Source organism: Pelophylax lessonae, assembly GCF_965119305.1.
Source record: "Pelophylax lessonae genome assembly, chromosome: 2".
In the NCBI taxonomy this organism is placed as follows: domain Eukaryota; kingdom Metazoa; phylum Chordata; class Amphibia; order Anura; family Ranidae; genus Pelophylax; species Pelophylax lessonae.
Genome location: NC_138769.1, coordinates 652,527,930 through 652,550,710, shown reverse-complemented (window position 1 = coordinate 652,550,710; position 22,781 = coordinate 652,527,930). Strand labels below are relative to the sequence as shown.

The 22,781-nt window shown below is 46.1% G+C and overlaps 1 protein-coding gene across 2 annotated transcripts in view; it reads right to left on the bottom strand.

Annotated features, from left to right (window-relative positions):
• Positions 1-22,781, bottom strand: part of SLC25A15 (solute carrier family 25 member 15) — a 66,538-nt gene that overhangs the window by 15,564 nt on the left and 28,193 nt on the right. For both annotated transcript variants that reach the window (XM_082244822.1, XM_082244821.1), the window contains exons 3-4: positions 21,239-21,497; positions 3,737-3,874 (exon numbers count right to left, since the gene is read on the bottom strand). In XM_082244822.1, coding sequence (XP_082100948.1) covers positions 3,737-3,874; positions 21,239-21,497 — 397 coding nt within the window. The remainder of the gene's footprint in view (positions 1-3,736; positions 3,875-21,238; positions 21,498-22,781) is intronic.

Below are 22,781 nucleotides of genomic sequence, written 5' to 3'. Positions count from 1 at the left end.
AAGACAGGGCATGCAGCCTGAATATTTATGGAACTCCAGCCAATCCCTGGGGAGGTGCGCCCAGAAGGTGGAGAGAGAGCTCATAATTAGTCGGAGGCCTAGGCAGCAAGTGCAGTGTTCAGTGGTTTCAGTCCTGCAGGAGGATCCCTGTGTGAGGGGGCTCTGCCCCCTGGTGCAGGGACCCAGAAGAAGCCTTGAGGAGGACACTGATGTTCCAGCTAGGCTTAACTGGGGGGGGGGTTTAAAAATCCGCGTCCAGTGATCAAGTTATCTTTGGAATGCTTACTGGAGAGAGCCAGGAGGAAGTTGGTGGGAAAGAGTACAGCTGTCCTATGGTGGTGTGAGCCTACATCTCCCTCACTAGGAAAAGCCTGGTGGATATCGGCAGGAGGAGGCAACCGATGATCCTGTGGCTAATGATTAGATGACCCCAGTGCTGGAGGAAAAGTGGCTGCGTGTAGCTTTTAATTCTGGAAAGAGCATAGTTTACCAGCAGCATTAGAGATCCTGTGGGACATTCAGCAGTTTGAGAAGTACATCCAGCAGTTCTGTGCAGTGCAGCCAGAAATTGAGGATTCCTCAAGTTATTCAGTTCTACTGTTTCAGGGTATCTCATGCGCCCTCTCCCTATTCCAGTTCATCGTTCCCAATAAAAAAAACTAAAAAGAACCCCTAGATTGTTTTCTGAGCCAGTGCAAGAATGAAAGAAATGCTGTGTACCTGGCTGTGTGTGTTCTAAATGGGGAAATAGGGCTGTACTTACAAGCAGCTCCCACGAGGGTGCGCTACATGCATTTTTATTCAAGGCCAGTTCGCACCACAATTTCTGCATGCATGTTTTTGATGCATTCCGGTGTGTTTTTTGGGTTCCGGTGAACTTTTCCTCTTCTTTTTTTCTTCATCTCAGTTCAGGACGTCTGGTGCGTTTTTGATGCATTTGTGAGGCATTTTGCTGCATTCCAGATGTGTTGCATACAGAAAAAATGCAACATGTTCTTCTTTTGTTGACTGTACTGGAATGCGATGCACCGCACATTTTGCATTTAGACGCACTCCAAGCCTTTGCAATCTCCCTAGAGTGTTTCATATTTTGCCAAATCTACCTGTCCAGCTGATTTAAAAAGTAATACAACGCACCGGCAATTAGATTGAAATATAAAATAAATCACTGCATTCCAGGTTGCAGCAACTTTCTCGTTAATTTAGATACCAGCAGTGGTCACCTATGACATGTTTAAATTAATCAGGTCCATTTTCCTACAAAAGCAGCTGGGCGATCCCCCCGCCGAAAATGTCACTGCTGCTGCTGCTGTTGCAGCTTGGAGGCCCCACGTACATCACTGGTATTAAAACGGAAACGGGTTTTAAGGTGAACGTATACTAAAAAAGTGCTCATCAACACGAAACATGTCGGAATTGACCCCCTATTGCTATTTAAATAAACGAGAAAGGTTTCTGCAATCTGAGATTTTGCAGTGGAGCCTCTAGTAAGCCAGTCATCTTGAATGGTATTATACACTGCTCAAAAAAAAATAAAAGGAACACTTTGAAAGCACATCAGATCTCAATGTGGAAAAACATCATGCTGGATATCTATACCGATATGGACTTGCTAATATGTTAGGAACACAAGGATGCCATGTCGTTTGAAGGAAATGAAAACTATCAACCTACAGAGGGCTGAATTCAAAGAACCCCCGAAAATCAAAGTGAGAAAATGATGCAGCAGGCTAGTCCATTTTGCTGAAATTTCATTGCAACAACTCAAAATGGTACTCAGTAGTTTGTATGGCCCCCAAGTGCTTGTATGCATGCCTGACAACCTTGGGGCATGCTCCTAATAAGACGACGGATGGTGTCCTGGGGTATTTTCTCCCAGATCAGGACCAGGGCTGAGCTCCTGAACAAACTGAGGTGCAACCTGGCGATGTTGGATTGACTGAAAAATTATGTTCCAGAGGTGTTCTATTAGATTTAGGTCAGGCGAGCGTGGGGGCCATTCAATGATATCAATTCCTTCATCCTCCAGGAACTGGCTGCATACTCTCGCCACATGAGGCCGGGCATTGTCGTGAACCAGGAGGAACCCAGGACCCACTGCACCAGCGTAGGGTCTGACTATGGGTCCAAGGATTTCATCTCGATACCTAATGACAGTCAGGGTGCCATTGTCTAGCCTATAGAGGTCTGTGCGTCTCTCCATGGATATGCCTCCCCAGACCATCACTGACCTACCACCAAACTGGCCATGCTGAATGATGTTACAGGCAGCATAATGTTCTCCATGGCTTCTCCAGACTCTTTCACATATGTCACATGTGCTCAGGGTGAACCTGCTCTCATCTGTGAAAAGCACAGGGCGCCAGTGAGGCACCTGCCAATTCTGGTGTTCAATGGCAAATGCCAATCTAGCTCCAGGGTGCCAGGCAGTAAGCATAGGGCCCACTAGAGGACGTCAGGCCCTCAAGTCACCCTCATGAAGTCTGTTTTTTGATTGTTTGGTCAGAGACATTCACACCAGTGGCCTGCTGGAGGTAGTTTTGTAGGGCTCTGGCAGTGCTCATCCTGTTCCTCCTTGCACAAAGGAGCAGATACAGGTCCTGCTGATGGGTTAAGGACCTTCTTCGGCCCTGTCCAGCTCTCCTAGAGTAACTGCCTGTCTTCTGGCATCTCCTTCATGCTCTTGAGACTGGGCTGGGAGACACAGCAAACCTTCTGGCAATGGCATGTATGGATGTGCCATTCTGGAGGAGCTGGACTGCCTGTGCAACCTCTATAGGGTCCAGGTATCGCCTCATGCTACCAGTGGTGACACTGACCCTACCCAAATGCAAAACTAGTGAAAAACAGTCAGAAAGGATAACCATTCCTGTTTTAGAGGTTGTCTCATTGTTGCCCATCTGGTGCACCTGTTGTTAATTTTATTAACATAAAAGCAGCTGAAACTGATTAACAACTCTGCTACTTAACTGACCAGATCAATATTAATTGACTTGATGCTATACTCTGATTAAAAAGTGTTCTTATAATTTTTCTGAGCAGTGTATATAGTATATATTCTTGTGATACTGGCCTTATGGTGAGTGCACATGTATCTAAATTACCATACAAAGGATCATTTAATATAAATTAACTGAGCCAATGAAAGATCATAAGCCAAAGACCTGTTATTCGATTTAGTGTGCTCTCAATAAATTTCAACTCAAGTCCATTGGTCATGATGGAATTTTGGTGATCACAGTGGATCAATCGAACAAATATTTGCATGTGTGTCAGAAAACTGATTGTAGCACAATTAAATTCTATGTTTGGTTATAATAGATTGTTTACATTTATAAATTGATAGGTCACCTTTTTATGCAATATTTTCAGTTGATTGCAATATACAGAACAATACCTTGTGTGATGTATCGCTCAAAATGTGAATCAATAATAGAGCTTTTTTGCAGTGTTTCTCAACTCCGGTCTTTAGGGCACACTAACAGGCCAGATTTTAAGTATTACCTTGGGGAGATGCAGACTAGAGTACTGCAATCATTGAGCAGCAAATAATATTACCTGTGATGTATTTCAGTTTTCTTGCAAACCTGGCCTGTTAGTGTGCCCTAAGGACCGGAGTTGAGAAACACTGATCTAAACCGATTACAAATTGCTACATTGTATGGCCACCATTACAGGTATAAAAAAGAAGGTACATGCACATGAAGTAACTATATATTTACTAGGTCTGACTTACTTCTGCCCCTCTATAATCTTGCCGGACAGCTTCATTTCATGCATGGCCTGAAGACGACACTTGACCAGCTCTGTGGGACAAAGGGCCAGAGAGGCAAATGCCGCTGCAAACGAGCCTGCAGTTGCATTGTGCAGATTACTAAAATGCAGACACAGAAATACAGTCTTCAAAATGACAGGGTCATCATTTCACACATTTAAATATTGTCAGTGAAAACATATCATTTGCTGTAGTGATATTTATAATTAAAGAGCTGCATCTGGCAGGCAGAGCCTGTGAGGATGTGACATATCTAGCTGAAGCCTAATTTTTGGTCTACAACAAGCTTAGAGGCAGAGATGTATAGTAACTAAGTAGAACTACTTCACTAATGTACTTAAGTACAGAAAGGCGGTATCTGTACTTTCCTAGAGTCAAATTTTTTTTCTCCTACTTCCACTTTTACTTCACTACATTTTTTTCAATGATTTCAATACTTCTACTCCGATTTTTTTTTGAGCTGCATAGTTACTCGTTACTATTATAAAAATTACCACTGCCAGAACAGTAGATGGCAGGTTTCATGAAGCTCAAAACATGTGTATTATCAGCGCATACGAAAAAAAAATGCTACTGTATGTATAAATAAAAGCTGCATTTGAAATAATAAAAAACAATATGATGTTCAAACTTTTGACTTCTTTCTTTAATAACTACATAACACAGTACTTGTACTTTTACTTTCAGTACTTGAGTAGCATTTTTTTTTCAAAACTACTGGTACTTTTACTTTCAGTACTTGAGTAGCAAAATTTTAAAAAAAAACTACTTGCAATACTTAAGTTCAAGCAAAAAATTTGGGGGAGCATACCCATGTATTTCTAAAGCTGGTGCAGCTATGAACCAAAAGACATGTATATTAAAATACTTAAGTACAAAAAATGTTGAATACTTTAGTACTTCTACTCAAGTCACTTTTTGATCGAGCACTTGTACTTTTACTCAAGTATGGGTTTCGAGTACTTTATACAACTCTGCTTAGAGGGCGCCATACAGTGGCAGGTGATATCAGAGATACTGTATAATGTGACAGGACTTTCGAGTATGAGCAGAGGCAACAGGAATTCCATGTGTTGGAAGAATAGGAACCCCAACCCATCCAACCTTTGTCCAGTGTCTTGCAATTTATGGGAGGAGAACGGGTGTACTTATGCTAAGACAGACTTTCAGAATTCACATAGGAACCCTGGGATCTCGGATGCCACTCCGGGGAGGTAAACTTAGGCCCCATTCACATGGAGTAGACTCCGCCAGGAGTCCACCTGCTTAGCGGCCAATCTGTCTACTGATCCCTGCAGAGCAGGTGGATGACTGGTCTGTGTCTGCTCCACTTATACAGAGAGGACACAGAAACAGCCTCTGTCCTCTATTGGCAGTCAGGTGTAAACAGACTGCCTGTCTGTTTACACCCGACTGCAATCCGATCCAACAGATGGGTAACGTCCCCATCCGTATGTTTTGGAGGGTATACACGGACACATGTACGTTTACATCCGCTGTTCCATAGAGGGCAATGGATTGTCCGATCGGGCCAGCCTAAAAAACTGACAGGTGGATCCCATCGTGTGAAAGGGGCCTTAGGCTCCATGTACACGGGACGTTGTTAAAAGTCCCTTTGAAAGCTGGAATTTTTAGGACGTTTGAAACGTCCGTTCGGTCGCGTTTGTACCCGCGTTTAGCGGGCGTTTAGCGGGCGTTTGCGTTTAGAACCGTTCCTAGAGGTCAAAAAAATGATTCCCCTTTAAAATGTTATGGTGCTTGTTCTTCCTGGCAGCCTAAGGCCCCGTTCACATAGGGGCGATCCGACTTCGGGAGGCGACCGGCAGCGCGCCGCGACCTCGTCTATGGCGGTCGCCTCCGGGTCGCCCCAAAGAAGCTCCGGACCCTTTTTCTAAGTCGGAGCGACTTGTGTCACTCCTATTAGAACGGGTCCATAGCTTCTGTATGGGAGGCGACCTACGGCGACCTGTGAGGCGACCAGGTCGCCTCACAGGTCGCCTCAGTGTGAACTGGGACTTAGCTCAGATTGTTGTATTAAAAAAACAAAAAACAAACAAACAAACTCCCCCTGCAAGTTGGAAGTTTTAGTGCCGATGTCGTGTCGAGGAATGCCCTCCGTCGGATAATGCCCGGGTCGGACTGCGCATGCTCCGTAAGTGACGTCACCCTGTCAGAACAGCTGATCGGCTGGGGTTGGCGTGTGCGCAGTCCGTCGGGGGCACAACCTGACGAGAGACAGAGCGGGGAAGGATCTAATGTCAGATTCTGACTCGCTCTGTAGCGCGTGCGCAGTCCGTTGGGGGCATTTCTCGACGAGAGACAGAGCAGGGAAGAATCTAATGTCAGATTCTAACTCGCTCTGTACGATGATTACACATATGAAGATTCTAACTCGCTATATGTAACTATATATATATATATATATATATACTATATATAGTTATATATATATATAGTATATATATATATATATATATATATATATATACACTATATATAGTATATATATATATATATATATATATATATATATATATATATATATATATATATATATATATATATATATACTATACTATATATACTATATATATACTATATATAGTATATTATATATATTATAGTAGTATAGTATATTATAGTATATATATATATAATATATATATATATATATATATATATATAGTATATATATAGTATGTAGATATATAGATATATATATAGTAACTATATATATATATATATATATATATATATATATATATAGCTATATATAACTCATATGGCACACATTAAAGGGGCACCCTGAAATACTACGATCAGTACTCATATGGCACACATTAAAGGGGCACTCTGAAATACTATGATCAGTACTCATATGGCACACATTAAAGGGGCACTCTGAAATACTATGATCAGTACTCATATGGCACACATTAAAGGGGCACTCTGAAATACTATGATCAGTACTCATATGGCACATATTAAAGGGGCACTCTGAAATACTACGATCAGTACTCATATGGGACACATTAAAGGGGCACCCTGAAATACTATGATCAGTACTCATATGGGACACATGAAAGGGGCACTCTGAAATACTACGATCAGTACTCATATGGGACACATTAAAGGGGCACTCTGAAATACTAAAGGGGCACGCCGACTGCAATAATAAAAGGGCACTCTGGAATACTAAAGGGGCACGCCAACTGCAATAATAAAGGGGCACTCTGACCGTGGGTCATAAAGGAGCTATGTGACTGGGACACATAACGGGGCACTCTGATAGGGACACTGATGTAAAGGAGGACTCTAACAGGGACACTGGATGTAAAGGGGTACTCTGACGGGGACACTGATGTAAAGGGGAACTCTGACGGGGACACTGATGTAAAGGGGGACTCTGACTGGGACACTGATATAAAGGGGGACTCTGATAGGGAAGCACTAGATGTAAAGGAGCACTCTAATGGGGACACGGATGTAAAGGAGGACTCTGACAGGGACACACTGGATGTAAAGGAGGACTCTAACGGGGACACTGGATGTAAAGGGGGACTCTGACGGGGACACTGATGTAAAGGGGAACTCTGATGGGTCACTGATCTAAAGGGAGACTCTGGGACACTGATATAAAGGGGGACTCTGATAGGGAAGCACTGGATGTAAAGGAGCACTCTAATGGGGACACGGATGTAAAGGAGGACTCTGACAGGGACACACTGGATGTAAAGGAGGACTCTGACGGAGGCACAGACACAGGCCAAATTACGGCGGGGGGACATGAACTGTATGACGGCGGGGACACAGGGTGGATGACAGCAGGGACAGGGGCTGAATGACGGCGGGGACAGAGGCTGAATGACAGGGGGAAACAGGCTGCATGATGAGGGACACACTGATGAGGCACAAATGAGGAGGCACTCATTGGCATGATTTAGACACAGATGGGCATGAGACACAGGTGGGCATAAATAGGGCAGAGATGGGCATGGATGAGGCAGAGATGGGCATGGATGAGGTAGTGGCGGTGCCCATCGGAGTGTACAGCGTGCGAAGAGAGAGCTAAACCAGACATGCAGCGTTCTGTTGACAAATGATCGCTCTGTCATTGGATGGAGCGATCACATGGTAAATGGCCCCTGTCGTTGGCCCTTTAACACAATCCGTGGGAAGCGCGATTTGGATGTCTCTGTACGCCCTCCCAGAATAGGCCGACCATGCTGTAGCCATCATTGGGCTATGCCCTGGTCGACAAGTAGTTAATCCCCATAGTCTTAGCTATCCGATATTACCCGTAAAGCGGGGCTTTGCATTACTTATGTTCTGCAATATTTGGCCAAACTCGATCACAATGCCAGTCTCTGTGAAAATTAGGCATTGCCCCCAAAAAATGTGTGTGGCTACTGGAGGTCTAATTAAAAAAAAGTATAAGTTTGCCAAGTATGGTGCCCTGAACCCCCGTGGTTTGGGCTCTACATTTATAGAAGCTTGGCCTGCTATGTTAATCTATGGCAGAGTCTTAGTCTGGAAATTTGAGGGGCTACAGCTAGGACCCCAAATGAGTCCGGGGGCCATATTTGGCACAGAGGTAGGGGGGTCCTTCCTTTACCACCCCAAACATTTTGGGGTTTGTTAGCTCAAAATTTCCTGATCAACTTTTTCTAGGGCCCCTTGAGAGTATGTGGCCCCCGGGCCATACGGCACAGCAGGGAGTGCTGGATACCATTGGACTATTCTGCGGTGGTGAGCTAAAGTCTACCCCAATGCAGGTCCCTGTGAAAATAAAGCATTGGCCCCAAACAAATGTATGTGCCAAATTTGGTGCCCCTGAGCACCGTGGTTCGGCTACCACAGGGCCCTACATTTAAGCTAGCCTGGCCCATTATGTTAATCTATGGTGCAGCCGCGATCAGGAATTTGAGGGGCCACAGATCGGGCCCCAAATTAGTCCAGAGGCCCAGAGGTAGGGAAGGTCTTCCTTTACCACCTCTACATTTTTGAGGTCGCTAGCCTGAAGTTTTATGGTCAGCTTTTTAGGGGGCCCCTTGGGAGTGTGTGGCCCTCTGGCACTAATGCGGAGTGGGGATTGGTGAGTACTGCAGGAATCTCTGGACTCTTTAGCTCACCACCGCAGAATAGTCCAATGGTATCCAGCACTCCCTGCTGTGCCGTATGGCCCGGGGGCCACATACTCTCATGGGGCCCTAGAAAAAGTTGATCAGGAAATTTTGAGCTAACAAACCCCAAAATGTTTGGGGTGGTAAAGGAAGGACCCCCCTACCTCTGTGCCAAATATGGCCCCCGGACTCATTTGGGGTCCTAGCTGTAGCCCCTCAAATTTCCAGACTAAGACTCTGCCATAGATTAACATAGCAGGCCAAGCTTCTATAAATGTAGAGCCCAAACCACGGGGGTTCAGGGCACCATACTTGGCAAACTTATACTAGAGGACCTCCAGTAGCCACACACATTTTTTGGGGGCAATGCCTAATTTTCACAGAGACTGGCATTGTGATCGAGTTTGGCCAAATATTGCAGAACATAAGTAATGCAAAGCCCCGCTTTACGGGTAATATCGGATAGCTAAGACTATGGGGATTAACTACTTGTCGACCAGGGCATAGCCCAATGATGGCTACAGCATGGTCGGCCTATTCTGGGAGGGCGTACAGAGACATCCGAATCGCGCTTCCCACGGATTGTGTTAAAGGGCCAACGACAGGGGCCATTTACCATGTGATCGCTCCATCCAATGACAGAACGATCATTTGTCAACAGAACGCTGCATGTCTGGTTTAGCTCTCTCTTCGCACGCTGTACACACCGATGGGCACCGCCCCTACCTCATCCATGCCCATCTCTGCCTCATCCATGCCCATCTCTGCCCTATTTATGCCCACCTGTGTCTCATGCCCATCTGTGTCTAAATCATGCCAATTAATGCCTCCTCATTTGTGCCTCATCAGTGTGTCCCTCATCATGTTTCCTGTTTCCCCCTGTCATTCAGCCTCTGTCCCCGCCGTCATTCAGCCCCTGTCCCTGCCGTCATCCACCCTGTGTCCCCGCCGTCATGCAGTTCATGTCCCCCCGCCGTAATTTGGCCTGTGTCTGTGCCTCCGTCAGAGTCCTCCTTTACATCCAGTGTGTCCCTGTCAGAGTCCTCCTTTACATCCGTGTCCCCATTAGAGTGCTCCTTTACATCCAGTGCTTCCCTATCAGAGTCCCCCTTTATATCAGTGTCCCAGAGTCTCCCTTTAGATCAGTGACCCATCAGAGTTCCCCTTTACATCAGTGTCCCCGTCAGAGTCCCCCTTTACATCCAGTGTCCCCGTTAGAGTCCTCCTTTACATCCAGTGTGTCCCTGTCAGAGACCTCCTTTACATCAGTGTCCCCATTAGAGTGCTCCTTTACATCTAGTGCTTCCCTATCAGAGTCCCCCTTTATATCAGTGTCCCAGTCAGAGTCCCCCTTTACATCAGTGTCCCCGTCAGAGTCCCCCTTTACATCCAGTGTCCCCGTTAGAGTCCTCCTTTACATCAGTGTCCGTATCAGAGTGCCCCGTTATGTGTCCCAGTCACATAGCTCCTTTATGACCCACGGTCAGAGTGCCCCTTTATTATTGCAGTTGGCGTGCCCCTTTAGTATTCCAGAGTGCCCTTTTATTATTGCAGTCGGCGTGCCCCTTTAGTATTTCAGAGTGCCCCTTTAATGTGTCCCATATGAGTACTGATCGTAGTATTTCAGAGTGCCCCTTTAATGTGTCCCATATGAGTACTGATCGTAGTATTTCAGAGTGCCCCCTTTAATGTGTCCCATATGAGTACTGATCATAGTATTTCAGGGTGCCCCTTTAATGTGTCCCATATGAGTACTGATCGTAGTATTTCAGAGTATAGTATATATATATATATATACTATATAATATACTATAATATACTATACTACTATAATATATATAATATACTATATATAGTATATATATAGTATATATAGTATAGTATATATATATATATACTATATATAGTTTTATATATATATATATATATATATAGTTACATATAGCGAGTTAGAATCTTCATATGTGTAATCATCGTACAGAGCGAGTTAGAATCTGACATTAGATTCTTCCCTGCTCTGTCTCTCGTCGAGAAATGCCCCCAACGGACTGCGCACGCGCTACAGAGCGAGTCAGAATCTGACATTAGATTCTTCCCCGCTCTGTCTCTCGTCGGATTGTGCCCCCGACGGACTGCGCACGCGCCAACCCCAGCCGATCAGCTGTTCTGACAGGGTGACGTCACTTACGGAGCATGCGCAGTCCGACCCGGGCATTATCCGACGGAGGGCATTCCTCGACACGACACCGGTTCACATTTGTGCGATGCGGGAAGGCTGCGAATATACAGCATGTTCCCGCATCGCATCCGCACCCCTTGCTGTTCACACTGCCATATGCGATACGCTGGGGGTGTCAATTAAAAGGTAACGACAGCCCCAGATCAGATCGCATATCGCAGTGCGATCTGCAAGTTCGCACAGAATCGGATCGCACAAGTGTGAACCACCATGCGATCCGATTCTGCTGCGGACCAAAAAAAGGGTCCTGTGCGAGTTAGGTGCGATTGCGGTGCGAATTCAGCCATAAAAAGTGTATGGCTAAATTTGCACCGCACAGACATCGCATGTGATTTTAGGAGCAGTGCGCTTCGAATTACATGCGATCTCTGTGATCGCACAAATGTGAACCGGCACTTAGGCTTCTTTCTGAAAGGCGGTAACCTTGCTGCCCTCTGAAAAGTGATCAGTAATGGATCACTTTTAGGAGGCGATATAGCAACGGCTGACAGTAGCACAGGAGGCACTACTACTGCTTCATGGCACCTGTTTTTTCTGTTTTTTGTTTTTTTACAATTGTTGAACAAGAGTTTGGCTTGAGGTTTGCATTGCGGCCCCTTTGATCTCAACAGGGGATTCTGCCTGTCAAACTCTGCAGGCCTCGACTGTGCCATATTTACAACCCTGTCAGGCTGTACTGTAAAAGCAGTTGTAAACCGTGGCTGTAAAAAAACAAAAAACAAACCTGTAAGGCAATTGTATAATGTGCATTGCATACTAGCACATTATGGATCACTTACCTTAGAACGAAGCCCTCCCACAGTGCGCTATCACCGCTGGGAGGGCTGACATCTTCCCCCGGTCTTTCTTCTGGGTTTGGGCACTCCAGGCCCACGATGATGTTACTGACGATGTGTCAGACCTTTAGAGCGCATGCGTCGGTGATGTGACTGGCTGCATGCAGGGTAAATATCTCCTAAACGGTGCACGTTTAGGAAATATTTATTTTGTCTACAGGTAAGCCTTATTATGGGGGGTTTACTACTGCTTTAGGTTCAGGAGAATGATAAAACCACTGCTCCGCCACCTGTTTTACCGGCCACCTGTGTGAAAGACCCCTTTCCTGGCAGTCTCCATGGCAGCCTACGTGTGGGTTAACCCCGCCTCCTCTCCAATGGTATAGGACCCCCCTCTATAAATTTCAGCTTGCAGGCACAGCCAGTGTTCCTTTTTTGTCCTCCTCCAAGGACCAACTATTTGGATTATTTCCTGTTGGAATTTGGTCGGCTTACCTCAGAATGAAAAGTCGGTGTCTATGTCCAGGGCCCAGCCATGGGCGGGTGAGTGACATTTCAAAATCCCCTTTGGCTGATAACTGTGCGGTGCTTCGGATGGCCGACGGATATCCTGACAGGGTCTGAAGATTTGTCTCCTCCATGGCAGTGTTTTTGTTATGTTTGTTTGTCTCCAAACTATCTTTCTTTGCTATCCCTGGTGGCCCAATGGCGGCTGGAACGCTCCATGCGTTCCAGCCATCTCCTTCCTGCTCCCCCTCCGCTCAGTCCGGCGGACGCATGCGCTGTATGGTAATGGAGCTCCGCTCGCTGCCTGCACATGCGCACTTCGCCGCGATCGGAAGCGAGGCCTGGTCCGCGCATGCGCACTTGCGATCACGGCCGGCCATCGCTGACGTCATCCTGGCGCGAAAATTTAAACGCCTGTCAGCTCCAGAGCATTTGGGAATGCACTGTGGGCATAGCGATGTCTTCCCGGTACCTTGTCCGTTTGTTTACCAGGTATGTGGGGACCGGATGCTGCATACCTTTTTGTGGTATGCAGGGGGGGGGGGGGGGAGAGCGGTTGGATGCATATTAGGACAACACCTGAATGTTCCTTATTGCTTTGTAGTGATCCTTGTATGCTCTACTTCCTAGTGAGTTTGTGGTTTTGCCTGAAACATGGATCCTGCTTCACCGCCCTCTTGTGGCCAGCCCTCTCACAACAGGTGAGTGCTGGTACATTTAGAGGGATATGAAGGGAGGGATGCTGGCTCATGATTCATGGCTAAATCCTGTGTCTCCCTGGATTTCTCTTTCTCCCAGCTCCTCCAGGTCTGGTCAAGAAAGAGACCCTGTCAGGCCACGAAGAGAATCATCTTCAAGGTCGAGACGCCATGAGTCTCCATCAGGGAGCAGACATGAGAGGAGACGCTCACATTCCTCCTCCAGACACCGCACACACCGCCACAGTAGCCATACGGCCCAGAGAGCCTGTTGGGGTTGTGGGGCGCATGTCCCGGAGGACAAGTCCCTTTGCGAGCCCTGTTTCGCTCGTGCAGCTGGTGAAAGAGAGTCTGAAGATCAGAGATTGGAATCCCTGGTGAAACGGATTGTCCAGCAATCCATGAAAGAGTGGAATGCTAGTCCCACACCTGGATCTGCTACTCCCAGCTCTCCTGCTGATGCTCCTGAAGAGCAAGGTCCCTCTCAGCCAAGCTTCACTTCCGGGAAATCCTCAGAGAGCGATTTGTAAGAAGAGGAAGGTGCAGCTGGGGGCTTTGATTTTGCCCTTGTTGCACCTCTCATAAGAGCAGTCAAAGAGGCTCTGAAATGGGAAGATCCCAGTACCCCACAAGTAAAACAGAGAAGGTTTTTCAAGCATTTGGGGAAAGAGCGGCTAAACTTTCCGCTCCTGTCAGAATTGAAGGATGTCATCCTAGAAGAGTGGAGTAAAGGGGACAGCAAGACCTCCTTATCCTCCAAACTGTCTAAGTTGTATCCTGTTAGATCGGAAGAAGTCAGTCACCTGGAATCAGCTCCTCTGGTTGATGCTGCAGTTTCCAGACTGGCAAAACACGTTACACTCCCGCTGGATAATGCGGTGTCCTTTAAAGACCCTCTGGATAGGAAGATGGACTTGGATTTGAAAAGAATTTATGTCACAGCCGGTGCGGCTTGTAAACCTGTGCTAGCACTAGCAGCCATGTCTAAGGCCATGGAAACCTGGGTTTCTGATGTTGAACTAAAATTAAGAAGTGTGTCTGAAGATGCAGTAGAGAACTCTCCTGTTCAGGAACTGAAGTTAGCTTCTGTGTTTCTGTTACGTCTCTTATCCAGATCCATGTTGGCTTCTGTCAGAGCCAAACGGGCCCTGTGGTTGCGTCCCTGGCTGGCAGACCCAGCCTCTAAACAGGCTTGGTGCAAAATCCCTTTTGAAGGTTCCTCTTTATTTGGAAACAAATTGGATAATGCAATTACTAAAGTGACGGGTGGAAAGTCAGGTCTCCTTCCCCAAGATAGGCGCCTCTTTGGCCCTAAGAAGCAGCAACCAAGAAAGCAGTTTGCAGAGCGATCAAAGGATGCCCGCTCATATAGGCCTGGGCGAGATTACAGGAGAAATTGGAAGAGCAGCCAAGCATCCTCTCGTAAGCCGGTCAGAGACTCAGCACCTTCCGGTCAAGAAACCTCAAAGTCCTTTTGAGATTGGGCCCGTTCAGACATGCCAGGTGGGGGCACGCCTGCTCCGCTTTCAGCGTGTCTGGGCGGCCTCAATCTCAGACTTCTGGACCATCAGGACAGTGTCCACAGGACACACATGGACTTTCTCAACAGATCCCGTGTCCAGATTTATTCCCACTCGCTTGCCTTCTCAGGACGAGAAAAGAAGTGTTTTGCTCGACTATGTAAGCACTTTGGTAGCTCAGGGCGCAATAATTCCGGTGCCCGTGCAGGAAAGATTCCAAGGCGTATATTCGCCCCTCTTTCTAGTACAGAAGAAGAATGGATCCTGGCGCCCTGTGATAGATCTCACCTATCTCAACAGGTTCATCAAGAATGAAAAGTTCAAAATGGAAACCTTATCTACTATCCAGAAAGCAGTACTTCCAGGAGACTGGCTAGTGTCAATAGATCTCAAAGACGCGTATTTCCATGTGCCTATAGCAGTAAACTTCCACAAGTACCTTCGTTTCGCGGTAGAACATCAACACTTCCAGTTCATCTGCCTTCCTTTTGGCCTGTCCACATCCCCAAGGGTGTTTTCCAAAGTCCTTCTAGCTGTGGTGGCTCTAATCAGAACAAAGGGTGTACGTCTACATCACTACTTGGACGATCTTCTACTGTTGTCACAAGACCGGGATCAACTTTTGTTCCACAGGGACCTGGTCACTACAACTCTCATGGAGTTCGGGTGGTTGTTGAATCTTCAAAAAAGTCATCTGGAGCCCTCTCAACATCTGGTCTATCTAGGGGCTCAATTCAACACCGTTCAGAATACACTTTCTCTGCCTCTAGAGAAAATCCCGGTGGTTCGGGAGAGGATCCTTCCAGCCCTCTCATCCTCCTTCCTGACGACATCCCAGTGTCTCAAGATCATCGGCACAATGGTCTCGACAGCCCCTATGGTCAAGTGGGCACTGTGGCGAATGCAGCCCTTTCAGAGGGGCTTCCTTCGGCAGTGGAATCCGGAAGATCACGATCAGCGTATCTTTATTTCCCACAGCATGAGGAGCAGCTTATTATGGTGGCTCCAACGCAAGAACCTGCTCAATTGCCATTCTCTAGTTCCCATCACATGGGTCATCATTACAACCGACGCCAGCAACTCTGGCTGGGGAGCCCATTGCATGACAGAGGTGGCTCAAGGGAAATGGCCTCCGCAAGCCCACTCCCTGGTTTCCAACGTCCTGGAGCTTCGTGCGGCTTTTCTAGCTCTTCAAGCTTTCCATCATCTAATAGAAGGCAAATCCGTACTTCTTCGAATGGACAACACCACGGCAGTGGCTTATGTGAAAAGACAGGGCGGTACCAGGAGTCTCTCCCTTCTTCAGGAAGTAGACCCAATCATGACATGGGCCCAAACCCATCTGTCCAACATCTCAGCGGCCTACATTCCGGGGCCACAGAATGTTCAGGCAGATTTCCTTTCCAGAGTTCAGTTGAATCACAACGAGTGGTCTCTCCACATAGACTCATTCAAGTGGATTCTGTCCCTAGGGGTCTCACCAGAAGTAGACCTGTTTGCATCTCCATGCAACCACAAGCTAGTCCGGTACTTCACACGCAGCAAGTGTCACCAAGCATGCGGAACGGATGCTCTGACCGACAGATGGGAATTCAGCAGGGCATATGCTTTTCCCCCATTTCCCATCATCCTCAGATTTCTTCAGAGACTCCAAGCAGAAGATGTGGAGATCGTCATGGTAGCCCCTCACTGGCCGAACAGGCCCTGGTTCCCACTTCTCCTGCAACTCAGCTATCGGAGCCCGATTCCCCTGCCCATCAAACCAGACCTTCTCTCGCAGGGAACAACATTACACCCCTGCCCCGCCTTGCTCAGGTTAACGGTCTGGTTCTTGAGAGGGAGAGGTTGGAGTCACTCGGATGCCCTCCTGGGGCAATCCCTACTTTAATGAACTCCAGGAGACCTAGCACGAACAGAGTTTACTGTAGAGTCTGGTCTAGATTCTTGGAATTTACGTACCCGGAGGGAAATCCTTCCCTGAATTTCGGAGTTCAAGAAGTCCTGAAGTTCCTTCAAGCAGGTCTGGATAAGTCCCTATCAGCTGGGACTCTCAGGGTGCAAATATCAGCCTTATCGGTGTTCTCAGGGTTCTCCTGGGCCAAGCATATGCTCATACAGCAATTCTTCAAAGGTGCGGTCAGACTCAGACCTCAGAGGAAGCCAAGGTTCCCAAAATGGGACCTTCCCCTTGTCCTTAACGTCCTTTCAAGATCTAGTTTGTCGGACTCCATTAGAGATCTTACCATTAAAACAGCCTTTTTAGTAGCAATCACTTCAGCTAAAAGAGTTTCTGAGATCAGTTCTCTTGGTCATAAAGAACCTTTTCTTACGTTCTTCCCGGACCGAGTAGTCCTAATTCCGATGCTCAATTCCAATCCGAAGGTATCATCGGTTTTTCATGAGAACTAGGAGATTGTACTTCCTACCTTTCGTTCTTCAGAGGATAATGAACCTCATCCCTTGGATGTAGGGAAAACTGTTATGGAATATCTCCAGTCAACGTCTTCTTTCAGACAATCGGATAATCTCTTCGTCCTTTTCTCAGGCAAGAATAGAGGGAAACGGGCCTCGTCAAGGTCCATTGCGGCCTGGATTGTGTCTGCCATTCAGCGAGCTTACTGTGTAGAGGGTTTGGCTCCTCCGGAGGCGGTGACAGCCCACTCGACGAGAAGCATCTCAACGTCCTGGGCGGCTTCACATCATGTTGCACCAGAAGTAGTCTGCAGAGCAGCTTCCTGGTCTTCTGTAAATACGTTTATGACACATTATTGTGTGGAGCCAGCCTCCTTATCTTCAGTTAATTTTGGCTTGACTGTTTTGTCTGCTAATAATTTGAAGTAAAATTTGATTTGAAACATCCCACCCGTGTGGTTTGGGCTAGTTATTTCCCACACGTAGGCTGCCATGGAGACTGCCAGGAAAACGGAAAATTCCTATCATACTTACCGTAATTTTCCTTTCCTGGTGGTCTCCATGGCAGCCGGAGTTCCCACCCTCTGGTCTTGGATTCGGCTAAGATATGGAACACTGGCTGTGCCTGCAAGCTGAAATTTATAGAGGGGGGTCCTATACCATTGGAGAGGAGGCGGGGTTAACCCACACGTAGGCTGCCATGGAGACCACCAGGAAAGGAAAATTACGGTAAGTATGATAGGAATTTTCCGTTTTCTCTTCAGTAAAAGGACTTCTGCAGATCACATTTAGAACAGAAGGCAAAAGTGAATGTAATCTGTTATTATGTACAGTAAATGTACTGACGATCTGTGTCCTCACAGAATATAAATGGCTCCTGAAAGATGTGGGGAATAACATATAGAATAATATATTGGGACCCAGATTCTCTATAGCAGAGAGCCCATTTATTCACCATGCTCAGATGCAGGCATAGGCCCCTTTATCTCCTTTTCCCACAATTCCTGGACAAGCCAAGGGGGGGGGAATTTCTCTGCTTCCCTCCCTTGGCAACTCAGTGAGGTCACAACTGATGGGGCAGAGGTAGCTGGGCAAACGATCGACAGCAGCTGCGAGGTCCTTCACTATTAGAGCCAGTATATGGGCAGCCAAGCCAGGGCAACATAGCACACAGCTTCTCCAACTACTGTGGAAGCAGCTCCACGATTGCTACGAGAGTACTACGGATCCAGCGGGGTGGTGCTTCATCCTTGGGTCTTGGATCCCTCCAGCTCTTTACCTGTGTTACCAGAGCTTCTCTAGACTTCATTCTGTATATAATGATAAATACAAGCAGCTGTGTTCTGTGCTGTTCTATTAGGCCACATGCACACTGGACGTTTTTACAGCTGCTGTTTTTGGCATCAGTTGTTTTTTTCTGCAGCCAGTAAACTCCCCAGCATGTTATCCTATGTGTCCATGCACACACAGGCTGTAATTAGCAGTTTTTGGCAGGGGCGTTTTCTGGCTGGAAAAAACCCCCAAAACTAGTGGGTTTCCAGAGGAGTTTTTCAGCTGTAAAAACGCTCTAACTCTAATAAAAGCTTAAAAACGCCAAAAAAACGTGGCTATTCTGCAACGTTTTTGAGCCATAAGCTTTTGTGGGAGTATAGTTTTTCTAAAAAGCTACAGCTGAAAAAAGCTAAAAAACGCTACTGAAAAAAGCTGAAAAACTCCTTCTACAGCTACAGCTTTCTACTGATAACGACCAGTGTGCACGAAGCCATAAGGCCCGTACACACGTGCAGATTGTAGGCCGAAAATGTTCGGCCGCCGAACGATCGGCCGATTTTCGGCTTGTTAGTATGATGCTTCCGACAGCCGACAGCACACTTTCGGCCGAAAAGAATCTGTCGTGCAAGCATTAAAATTTTTGTATGCCGACACCAGAGCGGCCGATTGTTCGCCAGTCAGTACAGAATTCGGCCGACAGACAGCAGATTTGCAAGACTGGGCATGCTCAGAAAAGAAAAAACACAGGGAAAGTTAACCATCACATGACATTCGGCCAATTACCCATCCTCTTACAGCTAATGCCACTGCTATCGCTATTAGCGTGCTTAATTAAAATATAACTAAAAGAAAAAAATATTTTAGTTTTAATTTTAGATAGAGTTGAGAGGGATTAGAAAACCTGCCAGGCTTCTTTTGCTGTCTGTGCAGGGAGATTCATTTTTTCTATTTGTTCTGTTATCACCAAAAGTGGAAGTAAAAGAAATTCTCAAAATTTGGGTTGTCCCCAGAACAGGAACAGGAATGAAGGGAAATCTTCCAATGGGTACACTAGTTCTGGTGACAACCAGGGACTCCCTCACTTTTATGGGATTTCTTCTCACTTCCTGTTTTGGCCATGGGACAGGAAGTTAAGGGAAATCTCCCCAACAACACACTCTGGGGGACACAATAGCAAAGGCAAAAATAAATAAATAAATAAAATGCAAAGGGTTTATAACACTCCCTTGCTCTATCCAAAATGTAAAAAAATAATTACCTTTAGTTCTACATTAATTAGAATGATTTCTGATCAAATGTTCTTATTTATGAAATAATGTTAAAGCGGAGTTCCACCCTCAAAATCAACTTTGCACCATCCGCTTGCTTTAATGTACCTAAAAAAGAATTGGATAATCTATTTTTTTTTTAAATTTACTTACCTTGTTTTTAAAGAAAATTTACTTATCTTCCTTCCTCTTCCTTCCTCTGCGGCCGTGGCCCGCGCCGTCACTTACTCCTTGCGTTGACTCCTGGGAGATGAGTGTCATCGCTTCCAGGAGTCAATGCGCCTGCACCGGCCCTGCTCGTCACTTCCGGAACAGGTGCTTCATTCCCTGCATGCCCAGAAGCTGTGCAGGGATGACGCACCTGTACCGGAAGTGATGAGCAGGGCCGGTGCAGGGCATTCTGGGACTCCGACGTCACCGAAGAGGACACCGAAGAGGACGCTCTGGCTTCAGCTGCCCACACCTGAGATGGCAGCTCTGGACAAGACATTTTCAAGGTAAGTATTCTAAAAGGTAAGTGAAACAGGGGACAGAGGCTATCGTTGCTTAAATGCTCTAGCCCTGACTGTCATGGGGGTATTTTTATCTAAAAAAAATTTTTTAGGGTGGAACTCCGCTTTAACGCTTGCCGACCGCCGCAAGTACATATACTGCGGCGGTCAGCCCCGGCCAGGCAAAGTGACGTACCGGTACGTCACTAGCCTGTGAGCCAATAGGGGGTGAGCGCGCGCCACCAGAGGGCTCGCTCCCGCCCCCGCTCGTTCACGGACACCTCCGCGCGAGTGACCGGCGGACCCGATGTCCGCAGGTCACTCACAATCGTCCGCTGTGAAGGGAGAAAGGCAGGCGGCTAATGTAAACAAAGCCGCCTGTCATTCTTCCCTGTGTAACAGCAGAGATCATACGGTCCTGCTATGTAGGACAGTAGATCTCTGCTGTTACATGTAAAGCCACATCCCTGCACAGTTAGAAACACGCCCCTAGGGACACACTTAACCCCTCTTTCTCCAATAATGTTAACCCCCTTCACTGCCAGTGTCATTTTTAAAGTAACAGTGCATATGTATAGCACTGATTACTGAAGTAATGTCACTGGTACCCCCAAAAGTGTCAAAAATGTCAGTCAAGGGTCCGATCTGTCCACCGCAATGTCGCAGTCCCGCAAAGAAAATCGCAGATCGCCGCCATTACTCGTTAAAAAAAAAAAATAAAAAATCTTTCACTTAGTTAGTAAACGCAATAACTTTTGCGCAAACCAATCAAAATACGCTTATTGTGATTTTTTTTACCAAAAATATGTAGCAGAAAACAAATTGGCCAAAAATGTTAAAAAATTTTGATTTTTAAATTTTTTTGGGGGGAATTTAATTTAAAAAAATGTGAAAAATATTGTTATTTTTGCAAAATTGTTGCTCTTTTTTTGTTTATAGCGCATGATCAAAAAATCACACAGGTGATCAAATGCCACCAAAAGAAAGCTCTGTTTGTGGGAAAAAAAGGACATCAAATTCGTTTAGATACAGCAAAATAGGGCCTGGTCAGGAAGGGGGTAAAATCTTCCGGGGCTTAAGTGGTTAAAGAGAAAAATAAATTCTTCAACCATGAAGGAAAAATAAAGGCACCATGCATTCTTAATTTTGCCACTTACCTTAGGGGTGTATTCTTTTCTAAACCAGAAATGTTCCGTACAATTCTCTGACAGAAGCCATAGCTCATGAAGAGAACGGAGTTCTCAGATATATTGGCGAGAAGTGCCGGGCTGGTTCCTTTGTAGAATCCTCGGAAGCCCACCTGTTTGTAAGTCTTTACTCCACAGTCTATAAGCCCTTTATACAGGTTGGGAAATGTCTGCATTTTTACCTTGGCAGTGTCAAATGGCTGTCCAACTAGGACACAAGCTGTTCCACCTGAAACAATCATTTAATCACATTGTTTATTTATTAATGTAAACTCCACATCTTCTTACATAAAACCTTAAGCAGTACCCCAGTAAAATGGCTAAATAACCACCTGATATACATACTGTACATGGTAACTATTTTACTTCCCAAACGATTTGTAATTTTGTTCACTCAGCCTTGTAGGAACCTCTGCTAGATAGCACAGCCAGATCCTGGACCTCCCTGCAGACTACACAGCAGATACGCAGGGCTGGCTCAAGACATTGTGCTGCCTGGGTCCAAGAATTAAATACTGCCACCCCACCCCCCCCAAAAAAATCACGTCCACCAAAAGGCCCCCTTGTCCATTATTTTATATAAATATAAAATTTTGAAGATATTACATATACTATTATCTTCTTCTATAACTCACCACCGGACCGATCCACCAAACACCCACTGTCTGTCCTCAGTCCTCCTGTCACTCCTGTGTCTGCCTCACCCACCGCCCTAGAAGATCCAGCCTGCCCTGCGTGAGATGGAGTGCGCTGATGTCTGACATCATTGCGCACACCACAATCACGTAAGGGACGTTCCCCAGAGGAGACGCTCCACCTCCCCTTACTCATCAGTTTGCACTATGGGCGGCAGTATGAGATGGGAAAATGCCGCCCGTAATGTGCCGCAAACTGATGACACAAAACTGCTGGAAAAAAAATCTTGGGAGTCAATTTGCTGCCCCTCTCTAAGTTCTGCCTGGGTACAATGGACCCAGTGGGACCCATGGTAGGGCTGGCCCTGCAGATACGCAATACACCCTTGTCTAGGATATCACCAAACTTTTGATTGGACAGTAAGGGAGTAGGAGCACATCAAGATCAACTAAAATGTATTGGTTATCATTTAGAATATAGTGATAAAAAAAGTCTACAAATGATTGTAACAGCACGTAAAAGCGTCTAAACGCGGTAACTCGCATTTATAAGGGTTTCGATTATGGGTGTTTTTAATGGGGATACATTTCTGACCATTTTTCAATGTAAAAATGCTTCTAAACACAAACGCCGATAAACGCGGCATGTATATGGTGCAAAACAGACTTTTTTAACCGTCGGTTACTAGCTGTCAAGTTCCAGCATTCAGGAGAGGTTTTCAAATGTCCCGTGTACACGAAGCCTTATACTCACATAAGTAACTCATATTATTCTAATCAACATGAAGTTTGTCAAGGTGGATGTAGATTATCCCGGAACAATATGGGAGAAGTGAAAGTCTGAGGAAAAAGCCTGTTCTAATTACCTAATCCAATTA